The sequence below is a fragment of the Bos indicus x Bos taurus genome, chromosome 7 (genome assembly GCF_003369695.1).
Source record: "Bos indicus x Bos taurus breed Angus x Brahman F1 hybrid chromosome 7, Bos_hybrid_MaternalHap_v2.0, whole genome shotgun sequence".
NCBI lineage: Eukaryota > Metazoa > Chordata > Mammalia > Artiodactyla > Bovidae > Bos > Bos indicus x Bos taurus.
In genome coordinates this window covers 17191657-17210864 of record NC_040082.1, presented here as the reverse complement: position 1 = coordinate 17210864, position 19208 = coordinate 17191657, and the positions used below count along the sequence as shown (strand labels likewise).

Below are 19208 nucleotides of genomic sequence, written 5' to 3'. Positions count from 1 at the left end.
ACAATGTTTATATGTTTTCTGGGAACTCTAGATAATCATATGAGAACTTGAGTTTTCAGGATTATGGTGACATGTCTTCAGATTGACTATGAGGGTCATAGTCAAAACTTCTGTGACTCTCCATTGGCATTAAAGTAAAGTGAAAGTGTTAGTCGCTCAGTTGTGTCCGACTCTTTGCAACACCATGGACTGTAGCCCACCATGGTCCTCTGTCCATGGAATTCTCCAGGCAAGAATACTGGAGTGGGTTGCTGTTTCCTTCTTCAGTAGATCTTCCCTACCATGAAATTCCTTGGACATCAAACAAATCTGTCCTCTGCGCTAGAAGAAGACACAATCTCTATCTTCTAAGTCTGCTTCCTAATCAGACATCTTAAAAAAGATGGTTCAGAACAAAAGCTGTCAACATCTTTGCTCAAAGATGTTCAGAAGAGATCCAAGAAAAGCTGTATTCCAGAAAAGAAAAACTTAATTTCATATATTCTTTATGCTACTGTTTAACCAAATAATTCATTTTGACTACTTTTATTAGACAGCCAAAATATAAATAGAACTTTCAGCTTTTCTTTATAGAAATTAAGCAGTTGTCTAGTTATCACAGTAAACAAATGTGTTCATATGTATTTTATGAAAAACAGACTATGACATCAAAAATCAGAGACATCACTTTGCTGACAAAGGTCCATATAGTCAAAACTATGGTTTTTCCAGTAGTCATATTCGGATTTGAGAGTTGGACCATAAAGGAGGCTGAGTGCCGAAGAACTGATGCTTTCAAATCGTGGTTCTGGAGAAGACCTGAGAGTCCCTTGGACTGCAAGGAAATCAAACCAGTCCATCCTAAAGGAAATCAACACTGAATATTTACTGGAAGGACTATGTTGAAACTGAAGCTCCAATACTTTGGCCACCTGATGCAAAGAGCTGACCCACTGGAAAAGACCTTGATACTGGGAAAGACTGAGGGCAGGAGAATGCGGCGACACAGGATGAGATGGTTGGATGGCATCATCAACTCAATGGACATGAGTTAAGGCAGACAGTGAAGGACAGGGAAGCCTGGCGTGCTGCAGTCCATGGGGTTGCAAGGAGTTTGAGATGACTGAGCAACTGAGCAACAGCAGCACGACACCAATGGGTAAAACTCGGAGCTTTAACAAAACATTCACTCGAATGACAGATGACATTTTCAAAGTTTCCACCAGGGGTAGCATTAAAGAGGCGTGTCATGTTTCCCAAGGCCTAATCCTTCATCAAGTCAAAGATACGTAGTCTAGAGCCAATAGCAATTTTCTTCCTATAGATAAACACTTTTTTGTAACTTTCGGTAATAACTGGTAACTGTATTTGTATATACTTAAAACGCACAATAAGATGATTTTATAATTGCCAGGAAATTTCTAAGAAAAATTGCCAAGACCAGGATAATTAACACATCCATCATCTCACATAATTAACAATGGTAACTCTGTGCTTTTTGTTTTAGATAAGCATTTCAAAGAAGACTTATTCTTCCTGGCACAGCAGAGGACTCAACCTCCTAAAAACATTAAAAAAAAAATAAAATTTAGCATCAATTTGTTCCCCTTATAATGATTCATTATAAAATATTAAGGTCATGAAAAAATTTGTGTAAAAACATAAATTTAAACTGAAATTATGTTTCTAACGCTACCACTAAAAATAAAAAAAAATACAAAAAGCTTTTTGAACCATTTTGTAGAGAGAACACATGTACTGCTTCAACTTAAACCTTTATTCTGACTATTTAAAATTGGAATAAAAAACAAGGTTAAATCATATACACAACCATACCTCTCCCAGTGCTTCATATCTTTTCTGGTTCCATCTGTGCAAGTCTTCCCGGTAGTTAAAAACAAACGGCTCCCCAGTTTTTATGTGTCTTAACTGCCCCTCTAGAAGACAAACAAACAAGTTTATTTGTTAAAATAGTGCTATGATTCAGAGTATATTTATAATAATATGTAAAGCATAATAAATAATGTCTAATAAAAATTTAATGTCTCAGGACATTTTCATTGTTTTCATTAGATATTTTTCTTTAAATATCCATATAGTGCAAAGATATACACAGTATAAAAGAAGGACCCAAGTACTCAAAAGCTATGTCTTCCATCTTCATTTCTCTAACCCAAAGCAAATTAACAATATTTGAAGGCCTATAACATATGAAGATTTTTGCTAGCTACAGCCATGAACATGGTCCCCGTTCTTAAGCTTAGAGGTTTACCTGAGGAGTAAAAGCATAAATATTTAAAAGTGAAGCAACTTTTTACAAAGAATGAAGTCAACAATCTAAAAAACTGCTACAGGCAATTCACATAAAGTCTAAAATGAGTTTAGAAAAATGAAAGATCCCTATAGGCTAGAATAGGTTCAAAGGTTTTAGTGAAATTTCTCAACTGGCTTGAAATACAAATACGATTGCAAATGGAAATGGGAGAGGGACAGTGAACCAACGCAGGTTTAGACTGCTAGGTAGGAAGTTAGGCATCAGCAACAAGGGGTGACCTAGCTGAAAAGGAGGAAAGCTGATCTCTAAACCCCCTCTCAGACACACCCAGGGGGGGCTCACAGATTTGCTACAAAAATCACCAGAAAGACTGTTCCAACTCCAGGCCCTAGGCACACAGTGGATACAAAGTAACTCCAGGGGGCTTCCTCAAGTAACCTTAGGCAGCTAGGAGCCTATTGAGGGTGCATAAATATTCTACACATACATATACATCTGATTACAACAGACTGAATTATAGGAAGACACACGCAACAGAGCCTGTTGTTATATAACTTGCAATTGTCAATCGGCCTTGAACGTATGCCTAGTTGCATTCCCTTTCTTGACTGGTGGTGGGTACAAGCCCTATTCTGCACAGGGCACAGGGCACAATCAAAAGGAGGAGACGGGAAGTATAAAAGGGGAAATCAACAGGGATCGTTACGATGACTCCTTTGGGATCGGCCGGCTTCCACGTTTTGGGAGTATCTGTCCAACAAAAGATCTGCTGCTTGAGCCAATCTGAATTGTGACTTGTCTGTTGTTTTAAACCCTTTAGTCTGTTCCAAGTTTTTGTTTTGAGGAGACAAGAACTGAGGAAGAGAAATAAACTGACCTGATAAGACTGTCAAGACAAACTCACAAAGTTCACTGACTATACTGACAATAAATAACTTTATTAATCATTTCAATGGCTCAAGCAACCAAAAGGCACAGGCAAAGCTGGGAGTGGTTTGCAACAGCCTGGCTGGGTCTTCCCAGTCTTCTCTTCTCACTGGATAGCATGTTCTGGTCCAGCTCTGGTCCAGAACAGGTGATGTCTCTAAGTGGGGCATGTGAGTTACTGCACACATTGGTAAGCATGCTGGTTATAAACACTTCTACTTTATGTGCCAGAGAGTTGTACTGCTCATGTGATATTTTTCAAAGAAACATGCAATTACATATCTGCAGATTATAGGTTTAACTGTAAGCAATACCAAACCAGTTAACTTGTTCAAAATACTTCATGGAGAAGGATTCTCCTCATGGCAGACCAAGCCACCTGTCTTGTTTCCCCAGAAGCATTCTCCTGGTATTCAGGAGAGAAAAACACAACAGATCAAGTGCTTTAACAACTTCCCTCTCCTCTTCTCAGACAATGAAAATATAATTTTGAAAAAAAAAAAAAGATGGTAAATTCAAATAATGGTGAACAACTCAGTTTAACAGAAACAAAGAGAGTACTGAGACTAATTGAATAATACAACAGTGGAGAACACATGAAATCAAATAGTAGAAGCCTCAAACTTTAGCTTTTATCCTTTATCCTAGGAGTGGCAGAAGAGGTACATGGTCAAGCTAAACTGAGTTATTAGTATTTGATTTTTATCCAATGAGGGCTTGCAAGAGTGAAGAAAGACTTGAAAGGAAAGCTATGGCACCAGAGCTAAAATCCAGGAAACATTAGTACTCTAAGTAAAACTATCTCATTATTTTTATGAATCAATTTTACTACACATACTCGGTATTTTTAATATAAGTGCTAATTCTTATTTCTAAAGTTTTTTTAATACTTAACATGAGACACAGCACTAGATCACCATAACGAACTCATTTATGGTCAGATGATGCCATATAAATTATAAGGTACATCTATGTCTTTCTTTTGAGGACAGGGAAATTCCCATTTAGGATACCAATACAAATGAATTGAAGGTATCTGCAAATCTGACATTTGTGATTTTGACTACAGCAACCTTAAAGGCATGTGGCACATAGTAATGTGTAATACTGCTACAGCTAAAATTTGAAATGTATTTTCTATGGGACTGTTGTGTGAAAGGGAACTGACTTACCGAGAGAGAGTTTATGTAGTTAGATGTAGATATATCTACATCTCAAAGAGAGGTTTGCTGTTTGTTTTTCTTAATTCTCTACTCATTTTGAACATAATGATTCTCACAAGTTGATAATGATTTTTATATTTTAGGAAAAATGAGCCTTGCCAAAACAGCCAACTACTAACACTAGTATAAAAGTAAAAAGAAGATAAAGAGGCAAAGAGAGTAAGCATTCTTAACCAGAAAAGATAATCTGGATCACTTACAGTTGGATTTGCAAATAGTATTTCTCAAAGGTTTGGAAAATCTCTTTAGCAACTGTCAAAGGTCTGATTTAGGACATTTTAGAGTCTCCTAAAATCAGTTGTAAAATCTCCAGTGTATAACCAAATGCATGTTATTTTGAAAAGCTTATCCATATATTTTACCAGATTGGTGGTTGAGTCTGAGACCCAAGATAAGCTATCAATGACCTACGTGAATTAAAAAACTGAAAATATTTAAGACACTTTCTGACAACAGTAAGAATCCAATAAAAATCAGCCATCATATAAGACAAGCTTCAAACTCAAAACAGTTTGTTGCTGAGTTATATATATATATGTGTGTGTGTGTGTGTGTGTGTGTGTGAGAGAGAGAGAGAGATACAAAAGCGTGATTTCTCACAGTACTGCACCAAAGTATATAGGGAGTAAGAGTGAGGGTATAAGGTGAAAAGCCTTCACCTTCATCTTTCAAGGCAAAGGCATTTGAGCCGGGCCATATACCAACTGCAACTGGAGAATGGCTAAACAGGCACTTTAAACACAAAGAGTATTTGAAAAGGTACAGTGATTTGAAAGAACAAGGTATCAGTTTGATGCAGGTAAAAAGAATCTCTTCCCCTTTGTTACAGTTTTCTTTTTCCTTAGAGTGAACTCTGTATCCTAATTCTTCTTTACCCAACTAAGAACTTTAAAATTCTTTAGAAAAATTTAGAAGCTTTAGTCAATGAAAGTTTCAATTCAAAGCTTTCATGAAAGTTTTTGCATTATAAACCCTGAAAAAAAGTCCCTGAAGATTCTAAGATAGGACTGCTCTCTTAGGGATTTAATACTGAAACTAGTTTCTTGGTTTCAAATCCTCACATCTTCAAAAAAATACTCAACATTCACCGTGAATTCAACCCTGAACTGCATCGTGCTAAAAATAGGATCCATAAAAGTGGCATTCTCTCCTTGGAATGCAAGAATCTTTGCCCATACTGTAAGTCTACATTTATGTAAGACAATGTTCAGGATATTAAAAAACATACATGATAGGTGTGTGCAAGGGTGCTTACACATTCAGTGTAAGTACATGAAAGCACACATGCATTTGCAAAGGTGCAGGTGTGCCCAAGAGTGAGTATGTGCATGCAAGAATGTAAAATGTAAGCAAAGACGTGTGTGTGTGAACAGATCTGATAAGAAAGTGAGAGATAAAAGTGTATTGCTTCTTTGTTTTTCATTTCCTTTAAGAAATGTTCAAGGAAGACGAAAGGCAGACTTCAATGAAAACTGGTGTCTTCTATTCATAAAGCAAACACAGTTCTATGATGCATCTGCACCACCAACACATGCCCCCATCCCTGGCCTGAAAGAGGAATCTGGTCATTGTTTCAAAGGGGCAGGAGCAATGTCAGTCTCAAGTTCTTTAGGGTCTGTTAATCAAACTATAAAGAAATTTAAAAATTTCTTTTAAAAACAAAATATTACTACTCACACATACTTTGCCAAAAGATAAAGCATGCAAATTAATATCAGAAAAGAGATCAAAGTTTCTAATATGTTCTAATCCTTTCTAATATGTCTCTAATATGTTCTAATACGTTCAGTTAATATTCTAGTACACAGATACTATCCCTATAAGCTCTAACACCCATAACTGATACTGCAAAGACACATCAATCTAAGAAGGCCTCATTGGCAGGAACTGTATGGACGCTGCAAAAAACCAGAGATTCTCCGGTGGCAATATTTACAGCTTCAAGTACATCAAGTGACAGGACATCTGAATTCTTCTTGTAACTTACCGTAAAGTTCCTCTTCTGCAACCTGGCTCTGACCTGGTATTAGAAAACTGACTGTGCTTTTGCACTTTTTGTAGGTGGTATAACAATAGTCAATGTGAATAGAATAAAATAAATCCATGTAAAATTTTTAAAACACACACACAATGATGACAGATCACCAATTCAGTTGATGTAGTACAACAGACAGCTACAATTCAAATGCTACCAGGCCTGTAATAACATTACCCCTCAAGTATTACAGTATTATTAATCCAGTTTCATGGTTCTTTCTGCAAGAAACATTCTAGCAATCTATGGTACCTTATTCCAAGTCCCAAGCTTATTTTATTCAGAACTTAATGAAGTTTTACAATAAGGATGTTGCCTAAAAAAAAATAATGGAATCAAGTATTATGTTTTAAAATAGTGTCACAGATAATTATTGCCAGTCGCTTCATCTTTTAAATAACACGTGAAATAATAGCATCTTTCTACACTATTAATTGGGAGTTCCAGCTGGATACAAGGGAGTTGAACCCTCAAGATTGAAAATACCTAAGTTAAATTAAATTCATATTCATTGGTTTAAGTGACTTGACAAGTATGGGAAATTATTACTTGGCTCTTTTACTTGACAGAAGAATTTCATCATGAAAGGATAAGATATTATTTCTCAAAAGAAACATACAAAACTTTCTAGCTGGCAAATAAAAGTTTAGGATTGTTTATTTTCTATTAGCATTGTTAAACTAATCTTGCATATATATAGCATACACCACTTACTTTCATTAAAAGCATATTCAAATCCTTCCAGTGTATCAGGAAAATCAAGAGGTGGTTCATCTTTTTTCATTAGTTCATCCAAATCTATCCTAGATAATAAATCTAGAAAAGAAATGACATGAAATTTACTTATATTTATTTTCATAATTAATAACAAAGATGGTATCTTACATTATTTTAACTTTTTTTTTTCTTTTTCTATTAGGTTACTTTTTATGTATTGCCTTAAATGATAAGATTCTCATTATAATTTTTTAAGTTACCAAAATGCTTCATTGTGATGACATACAGTATCAATATAACATAAGTACTTTCAAAACTGTAATTCTCCAAACAACCACAACTCAGATGCTATGTACCACAATGATTAATTATGAACTTCTTTCCCTTCAGAATATACAGATACTAATTTGTACCTTATTAACCTCCTTCTATCATTTTTAAAATTTTCAGATATTAATATGACTTTTAAAGATCACCAAATCTTACTGCTATGAATAAGGGAACTTAAAAACCTAAATAATAGTAATATAGCATCAGTCAGTTCAGTCACTAAGTCGTGTCTGACTCTTTGCGACCCCATGGACTGCCGCACGCCAGGCCTCCCTGTCCATCATCAACTCCCGGAGCTTACTGAAACTCATGTCCATCAAGTCAGTGACGCCATCCAACCATCTCATCCTTTGCCGTCCCCTTCTCCTCCCGCTTTCAATCTTTCCCAGCATCAGGGTCTTTTCCAGTGAGTCAGTTCTTCACATCAGGTGGCCAAAGTACTGGAATTTCAGCTAGGCATCAGTCCTTCCAATGAATATTCAGGACTTATTTCCTTTAGGATGGACTGGCTGGATCTCCTTGCAGTCCAAAGGACTCTCAAGAATCTTGTCCAACACCACAGTTCAAAAGTACCCATTCTTCAGTGCTCAGCTTTCTTTATAGTCCAACTCTCACAGCCACACATGACCACTGGAAAAACCACAGCTTTGACTAGACGGACCTTTGTTGGCAAAGTAATGTCTTTGCTTTTTAATATGCTGTCTAGGTTAGTCATAGCTTTTCTTCCAAGGAGCAAGCATCTTTTAATTTCATGGCTGTAGTCACCATCTGCAGTGATTTTAGAGCCCAAATAAAGTCTCTCACTGTTTCCACTGTTTTCATTTTTCTACTTTTAGAGGGGAAATAACAATAGTAAAATAAAACACGCTAACTGGAGAAAACAGGCTGACACAAAACAGTTTCCATTCTTCACATCATTTGACTATACATAATAAAAGACTGTCAACAATATTTTGCAAATAAGCATTTTATTTCTGCATCATTTTAGATACAGATAAGCTGAAAGATAGTACAGATAGTGTCTATACTCAGTTTTCCCTATTGTTAACATTCTACCTTACCATGCTACATTTGCTACAATGAAGAAACCAACATTGGTACATTACTATTAACTAAGCCCAGATATTATTCACCAGTTTTTCCATTAATTTCCATTTTCTGTTCCAGGATTCCATCCAGGTCACTACATTGCAAACAGTCATCCCGGCTCCTCAGTCTCATCTCTTTATTTTGTGAGCATTTTCTTATTTCCTGTTACTACACGGTGTTGCAGGCGTATCTTGCACTTTCCCTGCCCCAGCCTCAAATCAGTCTGTCAACAGTACTTAACAGTTTCTTATAGGTTATTACAGGATGAGGAAAAATTCTCACTATATGTCACCTTCGTGTCATATGCAAACTTGGAACAAATAAAAGATAAGCTTCAAATTTATTTATCTCTCAGAAGATTTTCTTTTTTAAGTTTAGATTTTGAGATTTTTTTTCTCATTCAAACTCAAGTTCCTGAAGACAGAAAAAACTCCCAGGACACCTAGTATAGCAAACCAGCAACTCCCCACCCCCGACCCCGGCCTCTGTTTAAAACAAAAGAGTCTCAGAAGTAACACTTTATTTCTGTCTCTCACTTACAGAGATATAATAAATCCATCTGTACAGATCATAAAAATATGCCAGAGGAAAAAATAGTTTGTCTACCTCCAGTCTCTAGTCTCTCTCTGTGGGACACAAACATAAGATACCAAAAAACTTGTAAAAAAAAAAAAAAGTCATTGTTTAAAACTCTTCAAACTACTGCATCAGATAAACCTCAACTTACACAAAAATATACCATCTTCAACATACAAGCAAGTTTATTAAAAAAAAAATCTGCAAATTATTTAGTAAAATAAAAAATGTCACAAAGTATGCATACTGGGGCAAATTCGTACATGCTGACAAATTTCTGATTCATTAGTAAGGTTCTGAACAATGTGTAAATCTTTGCAAAATTGATTAAAGTATTTTTTTATCAAAAATTGGCTTGAAGACTCTCATTTTTCTCCTTCCAATGAATTGAATTCCTTTACTTCACCGTCATCTTCCACAGTTCAAAACTTAGAATCCTGTTAATCAGATACACACAAAACCATCCAAAATATAAGCATCTGTACTATGTCTAATATTCATTTTCTATCAGCTCAGATCATAAAATGCCATGTAACATCTATATATCATTTTAAAGACTTCATATACTATACCTCATTTGACCATCATAGCCCTATAAAGCAGTAGCACGTGTTATCTTCACTGTCTTTGAGACAAGGAAATAAGCCCAGAGATGTAAAATGGCTTGCCCAAAATTATACCTTAATAGTACTGTGGGATTCAAAAAATAAACTTATTCTCCAATATCTAAGTCAGTACTCTTTCAAAATCCCTATACTTTTATTCTATGTCCTGTATAAGCTCTAATATAGTCTAACCTCTCTCTTCATTACCTTATAAAAAGAATAAACTCTTCTGAATACAGAAATATGCTTTTGCATTGACCAAAAAGTTCCTTTGAATGATAAAATGAATAACTAAACTAAAACATGCATTCCTCAAACTTCTCCTCTGTCCATTAGAGAACTAGATGTAGATATTTTTAATTTCATTGGCATTGAGTATGTGTACTCAGTCGCTCAGTCACATCGAAATCTTTGCAACCCCATGGACTGTAGCCCGCCAGGCTCCCCTGTCCACGGGATTCTCCAGGCAAGAATACTGGGGTGGGTTGCCATGCCCTTCTCCAGGGGTCTTCCTGACCCAGGGATCAAACCCAGGTCTCCCGCATTGCAGGTGGATTCTTAACCATCTGAGCCACCAGGGAAGCCCAAGAATACTGGAGTGCGTAGCCTATTCCTTCTCCAGGGGATCTTCTCATCCCAGGAATCAAACCGGGGTCTCCTGCATTGCAGGCGGATTCTTTACCAGCTGAGCTACCAGGGAAGCCGACTGAACAGACTCAGAGAGAAACTGTCAGAAATTATTTTTCTGCTTTGTAAAAGGAAAACAAAGCTATATACCTGCATTTTGCAGAAATTGGGTTCCAAAGGCAGTAGATTAGGTAAAAATAAGTATAGTAGAACATTTCCATGCAAAATCCCTTCAATCTCCTATAAAATACAGTACAACTGAATCCTTATAACCTAAATATACAACAGATGTAACCACTGTTTTTTCTAAAACACATGTCTGGTCATTAAAGCCATTTAGCAACTAGAATTCTAAACTTCAACTAGAGGAGGAGCCAAAATGGCGGAGGAGTAGGACGGGGAGAACACTTTCTCCCCCACAAATTCATCAAAAGAGCATTTAAACGTCAAGTAAATTCCACAAAACAACTTCTGAATGCCGGCAGAGGACATCAGGCACCCAGAAAAGCAACCCAACTCTTCGAAAGGAGGTAGGAAAAAATATTAAAAACAAAAAAAAAGAGACAAAAGAGGGAGGGACGGAGTTCCGTCCCGGGAAGGGAATCTTAAAAAGAGAGAAGTTTCCAAACATCAGGAAACCTTCTCACTGCCGAATCTGTGCCGAGCTTTGGAAGCACAGAGGGCAACATAACAGGGAGAAAAAATAAATAAACAATTTAAAACTCGCAGATTGCGAGCCCTACGGTAACTCCCCCAGCGGAGAAGCAGCGCAGACGCCTGCATCCGCCATTAGCAAACCGGGGCTGGGCAGGGAGGCGCGGCGTGGGCTGCATCGCTGAGAGTAAGAATCTGGCCTGAATACCCTGAGCGCTATCTGAGCGAAATAATTTGGGCTAGCAAACCAGACTGTGGGATACCTACCACGCGAAAAGCCAGCCCTAACCTAAGACCGCCAGGCCCGCGCACGGAACAAAGGACTGAACAGAGATAGCCGGCTGCAGACCTTCCCCCTCCGGTGACAGGCAGCCAGAGCCGGAAGGGGGCAATCGCAGCCCCAGAGAGACATTATCTATAAAATTGTAAGCAGGCTTCTTTGCTAACTAAAACTTCTTGGGGGTCTGGACGGTCAACATCTGCCTGAGAAGGTGCGCCGGTTTTACATCCAGATAACCGAGTGGCGGGGAGGCGATAAGTCGCAGCATTGGCGCTCGCCTGGGAAGAGCAAATTGGCGCTCGGACCTGGGAAGAGCACAAAACGCAGGCCCAACTGAGTCTGCGCCTCTGAGGACTACCCGAGTGCCTGAACCTGAGCGGCTTGGACCTGGGAGGTGCATGCAGCCCAGGGCCAGCCTCGGATTGTTCCCGGCGGAACAACCTAGAGTCCGAGCAGAGTGGACAGGGAGGCTACATGCGCCGTGAGCAGGGGCAGACCCAGGGTGGCTGAGGCACTGCGAGCCCACGCCAGTGTTATTTGTCTGCAGCATCCCTCCCTCCCTCCCCACAGCGCGACTGAACAAGTAAGCCTAAAAAAAAAAAAAAAAAAAGTGTCCTCCACCGTGCCCTTTGAGTCAGGGCGGAAACCAGATACTGAAGAGACTAGCAAACAGAAGAAGATATAACAGAGGGAAACGCCTTGGAAGCTACAGGCAATAGATCAAAACCCTGTGGTTACTACGGACTACATAGGAAGGGGCCTATAGATCTTGAGAAATATAAATCTGACCAAGGAACTAGCCAAAAATGAACTGAACCCACAACACCCACAAAAAAAAAAAAAAAAAAAAGTCCTAGATATATTTTTATTATTTTTACGATCATTCTTTCTTTTTTTTTTAATTAAAAAAAAAATTTTAAGTCCTCTATTGTTCCTATAATTTTCACTTTTATAACCTATTACTTTGCAAAAAAAAAAAAAAAAGGCCCTATTTTTTTCTTCTTCAGCAAACTTCATATATATATATTTTATAATTTTTTGACCTTGTTTTTTTTGTTTGTTTGTTTTTGTTTTTTTCTTCTTTTCTTTAACATTGTATTTTTGAAATTCCAAACTCTACTCTAGATTTTTAATTTTCGCTTTTTGGTATATGTTATCAATTTTGTACCTATAGTTTTTTTTTATATAATTTCTGTGACTTTTTTTTTTTTTCTTCTTCTCTGTTTCTTTCTCTTCTTCCTTTATATAACATTGTATATCTGAAATTCCAAACTTTACTCTAGATTTTTAATTTATGCTTTTTGGTATTTGATACCAATTTTGTACCTGTATTTTCTTTATAATTTTTGTGACATTGTTCGTATTTGTTTGTTTGTTTTCTCTCTTTATTTTTCTTCTTCTTTTTTTTTTTTTTTAACATTGTATTTTTGAAATTCCAAACTCTACTCTAGATTTTTAATTTTTGCTTTCTGGTATTAGTTATCAATTTTGTACCTGTACTTTCTTTATAATTTTCGCGACCTTGTTTGTTTTTGTTTGTTCGTTTTTTCTCTCTTTCTTTTCCTTCTTCTTTTCTTTAACATCGTATTTTTGAAATTCCAAACTCTACTCTAGATTTTTAATTTTTGCTTTCTGGTATTAGTTATCAATTTTGTACCTGTACTTTCTTTATAATTTTCGTGACCTTGTTTGTTTTCGTTTGTTCGTTCTTTCTCTCTTTCTTTTCCTTCTTCTTTTCTTAAACATCGTATTTTTGAAATTCCAAACTCTACTCTAGATTTTTAATTTTTGCTTTTATGTATTTGTTACCAATTTTGTACCTTTAAGGACCCAATCTTCAGGACCCATTTTTCACTAGGGAGTGAGATTACTGGCTTGACTGCTCTCTCTCCCTTTGGACCCTCCTTTTTCTCCACCAGGTCGCCTGTGTCTCCTCCCTAACCCCTCTCTACTCTACCCAACTCTGTGAATTTCTGTGTGTTCCAGACGGTGGAGAACACTTAGGGAACTGATTACTGGCTGGATCTGTCTCTCTCCTTTTCATTCCCCCCTTTTATCCTTCTGGCCACCTCTGTTACCTTCCTCCTTCTTCTCTTCTCTGTATAACCCCGTGAACATCTCTGAGTGGTCCAGTTGTGGAGTGCACATAAGGAAGTGACTACTGGCTAGCCCACTCTCTCCACTATTGATTCACCTCATCTCATTTGGGTCACCTCTAACTCCCTCCTCCCTCTTCTCTTCTCCATGTAACCCTGTGAACCTCTCTGAGTGACCCTCACTGTAGAGAAACTTATCATCTTTAATGTAGATGTTTTATCAATGGTGCTGTATAGAAGGAGAAGTTTTGAAACTACTGTAAAAATAAGACCGATAATCGGAAGCAGGAGACTTAAGTCCAAACCCTGACTCCAGGGAACTCCTGACTCCAAGGAACATTCATTCACAGGAGCTCATCAAATGCCTCCATACCGACACTGAAACCAAGCACCACACAAGGGCCAATAAGTTCCAGGGCAAGACATACCAAGCAAATTCTCCAGCAACAAAGGAACACAGCCCTGAGCTTCAAGATACAGGCTGCCCAAAGTCACCCCAAAACTATAGACATCTCATAACTCATTACTGGACATTTCATTGCACTCCAGAGAGAAGAAATACAGCTCCACCCACCAGAACACCGACACAAGCTTCCCTAACCAGGAAACCTTGACAAGCCACCTGTACAAACCCACACACAGCGAGGAAACACCACAATAAAGAGAACTCCACAAACTGCCAGAATACAGAAAGGACACCCCAAACTCAGCAATTTAAACAAGATGAAGAGACAGAGGAATACTCAGCAGATAAAGGAACAGGATAAATGCCCACCAAACCAAACAAAAGAGGAAGAGATAGGGAATCTACCTGATAAAGAATTCCGAATAATGATAGTGAAATTGATCCAAAATCTTGAAACTAAAATGGAATCACAGATAAATAGCCTGGAGACAAGGATTGAGAAGATGCAAGAAAGGTTTAACAAGGACCTAGAAGAAATAAAAAAGAGTCAATATATAATGAATAATGCAATAAGTGAAATTAAAAACACTCTGGAGGCAACAAATAGTAGAATAACAGAGGCAGAAGACAGGATTAGTGAATTAGAAGATAGAATGGTAGAAATAAATGAATCAGAGAGGATAAAAGAAAAACGAATTAAAAGAAATGAGGACAATCTCAGAGACCTCCAGGACAATATTAAACGCTACAACATTCGAATCATAGGGGTTCCAGAAGAAGAAGACAAAAAGAAAGACCATGAGAAAATACTTGAGGAGATAATAGTGGAAAACTTCCCTAAAATGGGGAAGGAAATAATCACCCAAGTCCAAGAAACCCAGAGAGTACCAAACAGGATAAACCCAAGGAGAAACACCCCAAGACACATATTAATCAAATTAACAAAGATCAAACACAAAGAACAAATATTAAAAGCAGCAAGGGAAAAACAACAAATAACACACAAGGGAATTCCCATAAGGATAACAGCTGATCTTTCAATAGAAACTCTTCAAGCCAGGAGGGAATGGCAAGACATACTTAAAATGATGAAAGAAAATAACCTACAGCCCAGATTATTGTACCCAGCAAGGATCTCATTCAAGTATGAAGGAGAAATCAAAAGCTTTTCAGACAAGCAAAAGCTGAGAGAATTCTGCACCACCAAACCAGCTCTCCAACAAATACTAAAGGATATTCTCTAGACAGGAAACACAAAAATGGTGTATAAACTCGAACCCAAAACAATAAAGTAAATGGCAACGGGAACATACTTATCAGTAATTACCTTAAACGTAAATGGGTTGAATGCCCCAACCAAAAGACAAAGACTGGCTGAATGGATACAAAAACAAGACCCCTACATATGTTGTCTACAAGAGACCCACCTCAAAACAGGGGACACATACAGACTGAAAGTGAAGGGCTGGAAAAAGATTTTCCATGCAAATAGGGACCAAAAGAAAGCAGGAGTAGCAATACTCATATCAGATAAAATAGACTTTAAAACAAAGGCTGTGAAAAGAGACAAAGAAGGTCACTACATAATGATCAAAGGTTCAATCCAAGAAGAAGATATAACAATTATAAATATATATGCACCCAACACGGGAGCACCACAGTACGTAAGACAAATGCTAACAAGTATGAAAGGAGAAATTAACAATAACACAATAATAGTGGGAGACTTTAATACCCCACTTACACCTATGGATAGATCAACTAAACAGAAAATTAACAAGGAAACACAAACTTTAAACGATACAATAGACCAGCTAGACCTAATTGATATCTATAGGTCATTTCATCCCAAAACAATGAATTTCACCTTTTTCTCAAGCGCACATGGAACCTTCTCCAGGATAGATCACATCCTGGGCCATAAAGCTAGCCTTGGTAAATTCAAAAAGATAGAAATCATTCCAAGCATTTTTTCTGACCACAATGCAGTAAGATTAGATCTCAATTACAGGAGAAAAACTATTAAAAATTCCAACATATGGAGGCTGAACAACACACTGCTGAATAACCAACAAATCACAGAAGAAATCAAAAAAGAAATCAAAATTTGCATAGAAACGAATGAAAATGAAAACACAACAACCCAAAACCTGTGGGACACGGTAAAAGCAGTCCTAAGGGGAAAGTTCATAGCAATACAGGCACACCTCAAGAAACAAGAAAAAAGTCAAATAAATAACCTAACTCTACACCTAAAGCAACTAGAAAAGGAAGAAATGAAGAACCCCAGGGTTAGTAGAAGGAAAGAAATCTTAAAAATTAGAGCAGAAATAAATGCAAAAGAAACAAAAGAGACCATAGCAAAAATCAACAAAACCAAAAGCTGGTTCTTTGAAAGGATAAATAAAATTGACAAACCATTAGCCAGACTCATCAAGAAACAAAGGGAGAAAAATCAAATCAACAAAATTAGAAACGAAAATGGAGAGATCACAACAGACAACACAGAAATACAAAGGATCATAAGAGAGTACTATCAACAATTATATGCCAATAAAATGGACAACGTGGAAGAAATGGACAAATTCTTAGAAAAGTACAACTTTCCAAAACTGGACCAGGAAGAAATAGAAAATCTTAACAGACCCATCACAAGCATGGAAATTGAAACTGTAATCAAAAATCTTCCAGCAAACAAAAGCCCCGGTCCAGACGGCTTCACAGCTGAATTCTACCAAAAATTTAGAGAAGAGCTAACACCTATCCTGCTCAAACTCTTCCAGAAAATTGCAGAGGAAGGTAAACTTCCAAACTCATTCTATGAGGCCACCATCACCCTAATACCAAAACCTGACAAAGATCCCACAAAAAAAGAAAACTACAGGCCAATATCACTGATGAACATAGATGCAAAAATCCTTAACAAAATTCTAGCAATCAGAATCCAACAACACATTAAAAAGATCATACACCATGATCAAGTGGGCTTTATCCCAGGGATGCAAGGATTCTTCAATATCCGCAAATCAATCAATGTAATACACCACATTAACAAATTGAAAAATAAAAACCATATGATTATCTCAATAGATGCAGAGAAAGCCTTTGACAAAATTCAACATCCATTTATGATAAAAACTCTCCAGAAAGCAGGAATAGAAGGAACATACCTCAACATAATAAAAGCTATATATGACAAACCCACTGCAAACATTATCCTCAATGGTGAAAAATTGAAAGCATTTCCTCTAAAGTCAGGAACAAGACAAGGGTGCCCACTTTCACCATTACTATTCAACATAGTTTTGGAAATTTTGGCCACAGCAATCAGAGCAGAAAAAGAAATAAAAGGAATCCAAATCGGAAAAGAAGAAGTAAAACTCTCACTATTTGCAGATGACATGATCCTCTACATAGAAAACCCTAAAGAGTCCACCAGAAAATTACTAGAAATAATCAATGACTACAGTAAAGTTGCAGGATATAAAATCAACACACAGAAATCCCTTGCATTCCTATACACTAATAATGAGAAAACAGAAAGAGAAATTAAGGAAACAATTCCATTCACCATTGCAACAGAAAGAATAAAATACTTAGGAATATATCTACCTAAAGAAACTAAAGACCTATATATAGAAAACTATAAAACACTGGTGAAAGAAATCAAAGAGGACACTAATAGATGGAGAAATATACCATGGTCATGGATTGGAAGAATCAATATAGTGAAAATGAGTATACTACCCAAAGCAATTTATAGATTCAACACAATCCCTATCAAGCTACCAACAGTATTCTTCACAGAGCTAGAACAAATAATTTCACAATTTGTATGGAAATACAAAAAACCTCGAATAGCCAAAGCGATCTTGAGAAAGAAGAATGGAACTGGAGGAATCAACCTACCTGACTTCAGGCTCTACTACAAAGCCACAGTTATCAAGACAGTATGGTACTGGCACAAAGACAGAAATATTGATCAATGGAACAAAATAGAAATCCCAGAGATAAATCCACGCACATATGGACACCTTATCTTCGACAAAGGAGGCAAGAATATACAATGGATTAAAGACAATCTCTTTAACAAGTGGTGCTGGGAAATCTGGTCAACCACTTGTAAAAGAATGAAACTGGACCACTTTCTAACACCATACACAAAAATAAACTCAAAATGGATTAAAGATCTAAACGTAAGACCAGAAACTATAAAACTCCTAGAGGAGAACATAGGCAAAACACTCTCCGACATACATCACAGCAGGATCCTCTATGACCCACCTCCCAGAATATTGGAAATAAAAACAAAAATAAACAAATGGGACCTAATTAACCTTAAAAGCTTCTGCACATCAAAGGAAACTATTAGCAAGGTGAAAAGACAGCCTTCAGAATGGGAGAAAATAATAGCAAATGAAGCAACTGACAAACAACTAATCTCAAAAATATACAAGCAACTCCTACAGCTCAACTCCAGAAAAATAAACGACCCAATCAAAAAATGGGCCAAAGAACTAAATAGACATTTCTCCAAAGAAGACATACAGATGGCTAACAAACACATGAAAAGATGCTCAACATCACTCATTATCAGAGAAATGCAAATCAAAACCACTATGAGGTACCATTTCACACCAGTCAGAATGGCTGCGATCCAAAAGTCTACAAATAATAAATGCTGGAGAGGGTGTGGAGAAAAGGGAACCCTCTTACACTGTTGGTGGGAATGCAAACTAGTACAGCCACTATGGAGAACAGTGTGGAGATTCCTTAAAAAACTGGAAATAGAACTGCCTTATGATCCAGCAATCCCACTGCTGGGCATACACACTGAGGAAACCAGAAGGGAAAGAGACACGTGTACCCCAATGTTCATCGCAGCACTGTTTATAATAGCCAAGACATGGAAGCAACCTAGATGTCCATCAGCAGATGAATGGATAAGAAAGCAGTGGTACATATACACAATGGAGTATTACTCAGCCATTAAAAAGAATACATTTGAATCAGTTCTAATGAGGTGGATGAAACTGGAGCCTATTATACAGAGTGAAGTAAGCCAGAAGGAAAAACATAAATACAGTATTCTAACGCATATATATGGAATTTAGAAAGATGGTAACAATAACCCTGTGTACGAGACAGCAAAAGAGACACTGATGTATAGAACAGTCTTATGGACTCTGTGGGAGAGGGAGAGGGTGGGAAGATTTGGGAGAATGACATTGTAACATATAAAATATCATGTAAGAAACGAGTTGCCAGTCCAGGTTCGATGCACGATACTGGATGCTTGGGGCTAGTGCACTGGGACGACCCAGAGGGATGGTATGGGGAGGGAGGAGGGAGGAGGGTTCAGGATGGGGAACACATGTATACCTGTGGT

At 37.3% G+C, this 19208-nt stretch overlaps 1 protein-coding gene across 1 annotated transcript in view; it reads right to left on the bottom strand.

Annotated features, from left to right (window-relative positions):
• FAM172A (family with sequence similarity 172 member A) overlaps positions 1-19208 on the bottom strand; it is a 429003-nt gene that overhangs the window by 365069 nt on the left and 44726 nt on the right. Inside the window, exons 3-4 of the mRNA XM_027545608.1 lie at positions 7154-7255; positions 1816-1916 (exon numbers count right to left, since the gene is read on the bottom strand). Of these exons, the coding sequence (XP_027401409.1) occupies positions 1816-1916; positions 7154-7255 (203 nt within the window). The remainder of the gene's footprint in view (positions 1-1815; positions 1917-7153; positions 7256-19208) is intronic.